The 5,391-nt window shown below is 44.8% G+C and overlaps 1 protein-coding gene across 1 annotated transcript; it reads left to right on the top strand.

Annotated features, from left to right (window-relative positions):
- The first annotated feature begins 429 nt into the window (after positions 1-429).
- agtr2 (angiotensin II receptor, type 2) lies at positions 430-2,803 on the top strand. The gene is made up of 2 exons (XM_071526838.1): positions 430-543; positions 1,209-2,803. The coding sequence occupies exon 2, from the start codon at positions 1,275-1,277 to the stop codon at positions 2,556-2,558; it is 1,284 nt and encodes a 427-aa protein (XP_071382939.1). The 5' UTR covers positions 430-543; positions 1,209-1,274; the 3' UTR covers positions 2,559-2,803.
- The last annotated feature ends 2,588 nt before the right edge of the window (positions 2,804-5,391 follow it).

The raw sequence follows: 5,391 nt of genomic DNA, 5'->3' as shown, positions 1-5,391 counted from the left end.
GACGTGTGGCTCTATGTGCTCAGCACGCCGGTCACCGGAGACACAGCTATTACTGTATCCCTGGCTGGAGAGTCTCTTACACATCTTGACTTGATTTGCTTGGTTTTCTGGTATTGAATGGAAGAAGTGTGTGAGTGTGAGTGTGAGTGTGAGTGTGTGAGAGAGAGACAGAATGAGAAACAGAAGAGAGCAAGTTCCCTTTCTCCCTCTCTTTCTCTGTGCAGCCTGGCTTGTGTCCAGGTACAGTCCAGCCCCCTGGTAATGATGAAGATGTGACGTGTAAGCAACTTCCCTATTGTGCAATCATCAAGAGGCTCTTGGGGGCTATAAGACCCCCAACCCCATCTGGCCTCTCTGTGCCTCCAGTCTCTGTTTTCTCCACACACATACAAACACAGAGGGAGGATATGGTCTAGGATACTCAGCCACACAGAGTTCTCTTAGAGGAGCCGAGGAGAGCTGAAATTATCAGGACATGGACTTTAGCCAAATGAAGCATTGAAAACTGCTTGACTCCTTGGATTGGGAGCTCACTCTCTAAAGGTAAAATGTAATCTCCAGATATTAATGTTTTTTTATATATATATTTGATGATATATCCCTTATAGTTTCTGTCGATAATTTGAGTTACGTGGCATTTATCACCAGGTATGGTCGGTGTTGGGAAGGTTACTTTTAAAATGTACTTTCCTATGGAAAACTACCTGCTTGAAAATGTAATCAATAATGCAATCCACTGGATAACACAAGTACAGAAATATAATGTGATTACTTTTAAATAACATTTAAGATACAATAAGAGATAGAAGATAATACTATTCCTGTAAAGCTATAGAACATGAAATAAAGTTGACAATTTATTCCAAATTACAAACTGCAAATTAGTATTGTTTTTATATAATTGTTCCTCTCATCTACAACCATGAATCCAAATGTTGTTTCTGTCAATAACCTCACAATCAAAGTACATTTTTTCCCTTCGGATATCTTTCTGAGTAATCCAACAAGCTGTCAGATGTACTTCATTACTGCCCAGCCTTGGGAATGGCGTAGTTTATTTTTCCTCGATTTGTTATCAAGAGGGAAAGACAGTGAACACTTGAGCCAGACAGCATAGATTACCGTTTAGGGATCACTTTTCTATGAATAGTCACTGTTTTATCCATAAAAGGTAGAACGATTTTGAAAACTCTCCTGTTTATTTCCAGCTGACCTTGGAAAACTTAAAGGAGGAAAGGCAAGTCTTGTGACGGAAGAGCGAAACCAGCTCCATAATGGCCATCCCAAATGAGCTCTCCCTCTTCAACGCCTCCTCCGCCCCCTACTCCCCTACTGAGCTCCCTGGCTACCTGAACACCTCCATGGTCCCCTCTGCTCCCCACTGCCCAGACTGGCCCAATCTGCCCCAAACCACCCTCATTCCCTCCCTCTACAGCATCATCTGTGTGCTGGGCACCGTGGGCAATGCCCTGGCTGTGTGTGTGCTGGCTCATGGCAGTGGGGCTAGGAGAACGATAGCTAACACTTTCATGTTGAACCTGTGTGTGTCCGACCTGCTGTTCCTGCTCACTCTCCCACTGTGGGCTGTGTACTATTCCTTGGGTTACCACTGGCCCTTTGGCCGGGTGGCCTGTAAAATTTGTGGAGGGCTCCTCAACCTTAACCTCTATGCATCAATCTTCTTCATCACGTGCATGAGCATGGACCGCTACCTGGCCATTGTGCATCCGCTCCGCTCGCAAAGTGCACGACACCCCAAACGTGCGCGGCTCACCTGCGTTCTGGTGTGGGTCCTGGCGTGTGCTAGCACAGTCCCCACCCTGGCTCTGAGAGACACCCACCACATAGAGCACCTTGGGGTGGAGGCCTGTGTGATTCTCTATCCTCATGATAAGTGGTTTTTGGTCCTGGCCTGGATGAAGATCATTTTGGCCTTCCTGCTGCCTCTGGTTGTCATCTCTTCCTGCTACTGTGCGATAGGCAGACATCTGCTGGCCGGTACAGAACTGGGAGGAATTTGCAAGCCCTTTGAGCCTTCGAACTTACCCTCTCTCCCGGGCAGTAAATCACTGGAGTCCCAGGAGAGCTGCAGTAAAGCAGAGAGACCCCCAACCCCCTGTGTGAACCCCAGCTCCTGTGGGGGAAGACCCCTGGAGTGCAGGGGACTGGAGCGGGTGTTGTGGACGGTAGCCGCCGTGGTCCTGGCCTTCTTCCTGTGCTGGTTCCCCTTCCACTGTGTCACCCTGTTGGACGTCCTGAGGACCCAGGGCTGGGTGAGCGGCTGCTGGGTAGACTGGTCCATCACCAGTCTCTTCCCTCTCACCATCTGCTTGGGCTTTTCCAACTCAGCTATCAACCCCGTACTCTACTGTTTCATGGGGAACCACTTCCGGGGCCGCCTGGGGGGCCTGTGTAAGGGTCTGTGTGCTTGTTTGAAGGCCCGTGGCGAGGCACACAGCCAGAAGAGAGGCTCCTTCAGCACCAGGCTCAGCTCCTTCTCACGGAAGCTCAGTGACCTGAAGGACTTGGCGATTGTAGAGGCCTCTGGACCTGCCTAGGAGGCCGCAGACGAGAGAGCCTCCCCTCCAGTTTCCCTCCGTTGGCTTCACACCCCAAAGAATGATCCCAACGTCAAGTGACTGCTGAACTCTAATAAGCATGGCTGTGTGAGGCTGAGGTGTTATTAATGATTGACTGAGTTAAATTCCTGCAGTGCACACCGGGCCACAAGTCTAATGAGATACAGATATATAAGGACGATAATTAACCACTCTTAACTATGTTACATTTGCTGTTGTTTCTTTGACCCAAGAGATTATGTGTGTAATAATGTAACTTGTAACATTTGTATCAATCTGTATAGTCCGATTAGGACAACGAATATCATTGGAATTCTATCGCAGTTTGTACATTGACTGAATAAGAAATAAAGTGAACAAATATTTCTCTAGAAATGCCAGTTCTTTGTTGATCATGTTTAGATTACTGCTTCTAATACTACTACTACTACTACTATTGAAAAGGGAGCTACTTCAGTCCAATTCTCGAAATGCACTGTTTTTGTGAGAGCCATTCACTTTTATCATTTTTATGTACTTTTCTGAAATTGACAATCTCACAGCTGTGACGGAGTGTTTTCCCCACCTGTGAGTGAAAGCCCTGGGATTACTGTCGGCCCGGCAGACGGAAACTTCCCCCTCTCTCCCCTCCCAACCCCTTCACATGCATTCCATACATATCAATGCCAGATATCATAATCTCATACAAATGTCCTTATAATGCATTCCAGTCCTGCCACTTGTGTTGATTGAGGGAGCCGCCAGCTAATCAATGATGTATCTCCACCTGCTATCTGTGTCCAGTATGGATCTACTGCATTCTGCATTGACCCTGGCCTGCCTGCCTGAGAGCTGAGCTGCTAATGGGGTATCTCAGCTTTTCGCACTGCTGTAAGGCACGGGATCGTCATAAATGAGACGGTTGTATGAATACCGATGAACACTTTTTTGTTTAAGCCTGAAACATTGTTGCCTTTATTCAATATACACTGTTAACCAAGAAATCCTGAATACTGTGCCAATATTTATGGCATATACAACCCAAACTAACTCATAGCATTAGATTATTCCACCAAAGAGTTTCTTCCCAGTTGAGCCACTGGATGGTGCTGGAGCGCTGCAGATGCAGTGAGTGGGACGCCTCTGGCTGCTTACCCAGACAGAGCCCCAAGGTCCCACCGCTCATGATCTTTCTGTGCCGAGGGAGAGATGGCTTCGACAGACTGATGACTCATGTACAATTCTGAATGCATAAAAACTGGTTACCCAACGAATACTGCATTAACTAAGCTGCAAGCACAATGAATATTTTGCGATTTGAGAATAGCAAAATCACAGTGTCGACCTTGTGCAGAATAGTCAAGATGCTGCGGGTCACAGGAGCACCTGGTTGTCTGAAGGACTCCATGTACTCATAGTGTGACTGAGAGGCATCCAGACCCAGAATAATACATATCTCAAAATGACAAATCACTGAGCTTAGAAAGGCCATAGATTGCCCTACGAGCTGAAAAAAGTGGGCATGGCATATCATTGCAGCAAAGATAATGAATGTCTAAATCACCAAATCCTCCATTTGACGTGCCAGAATCTATTCAGAAATTACCAACCGACAGGGCAGACTTGCACGGTGGGTTTTCTGTATTATGTTCAAGCTGCCTGCTTCGTTAATTGTTTGTCACTATTCTATAAAGCAGGTGTGAGTGTCCTTGACATGCGTTTATTAAAAGACAGCTCAGTGAGATGTGACTGTGAACATGTGCTATCCAATGTGGTCATGTGGTGAGAAAATGTGAGCTGGGAGGTAAACATCGCTCTCACTATAGGAAATGAGCAGCAGAGACAAACCTCGCTACTCGCCTGCATTTAAAACCCTCCAATAATGTTTGGACTCAGTTTGACCCCATTAACGTCTCTACAAACATGATTAACATTATTCTTGATACTTCCTGACTTCTCCTAATTTCATGAGGAACACGTATAAACAAAGAATTTAACATGATAATCTATTTTCAAAGTCCTGTACACACTTTGTATACAACAGTATTGTGCATAAAACTTGAGAAAATATAAAGGTTTTACACACATTTTCTTTCTTGTTGTTTTGACTGATGCAATTTTCAAAAAGACGTCCCCATGCTTTAGGGGCCTATTATACTGTAAGAAACACACACACACACACACACTGGGAACTAAACCTTAGTGTTACTTCCCGCGAGAACCTCCTCGTAGTTCACACAACATGGGAAGTGGGGGTGCACACACAGCCCTGTAAACCATGTCACTTTGAGTTTTGTCTCACCTGAAGGAAAGTGAAAGTGATTTAGAGGAGAGTGTGTCTGAGGCTGAGGATAACTTCCAAAAATGGAAAGTTATCATGGTCCCGCTCCCCACTTGAAAGACAGGCTATAGTGCTGCAAATGTAATCACAATGGTTCCAGGCCCCACCAGATACACTTTCAGCCATGTCCAAGATATGAAATCTGCATTTGAACTCTTCATATCACCATCAGTAGAAAAGGTTATTCTACACAAAATGTCAATCAAAATGTGACATCGAACTGACATCTTTAATTCTTCCGGAGGGGACTGTATTGGAAAATACTGTTCTGTTAATTTTCTCTCGATACACTATTCTGTTTTTTTAATGGTGTTTTTATTATTATTGACTAACTGCTATGAGTTACTTGCTGGCGTTCTGAAGTGTTTTATGAACTTAAATATTTTAAATGTTTGAATTTTTGTTTGTTTTACCAGGGGTCAAATTGACCTCAAACATAATAAATGTTACTATCCTGGATAATAAAAACTGTGTTTCTTTCCAAATAATAAC

This window comes from Centroberyx affinis, unplaced genomic scaffold (assembly GCF_046629955.1).
Source record: "Centroberyx affinis isolate AG114_WGS23_722 - 3 ecotype Tasmania unplaced genomic scaffold, CSIRO-AGI_Caff_v1 ptg001467l_1, whole genome shotgun sequence".
Classification (NCBI taxonomy): domain Eukaryota; kingdom Metazoa; phylum Chordata; class Actinopteri; order Beryciformes; family Berycidae; genus Centroberyx; species Centroberyx affinis.
This window is presented reverse-complemented; position numbering and strand designations above follow the sequence as displayed.

Excerpts from the sequence above, each read along its gene's own strand:
- agtr2 (XM_071526838.1), top strand. The coding sequence starts at position 1,275 with ATGGCCATCCCAAATGAGCTCTCCCTCTTCAACGCCTCCTCCGCCCCC.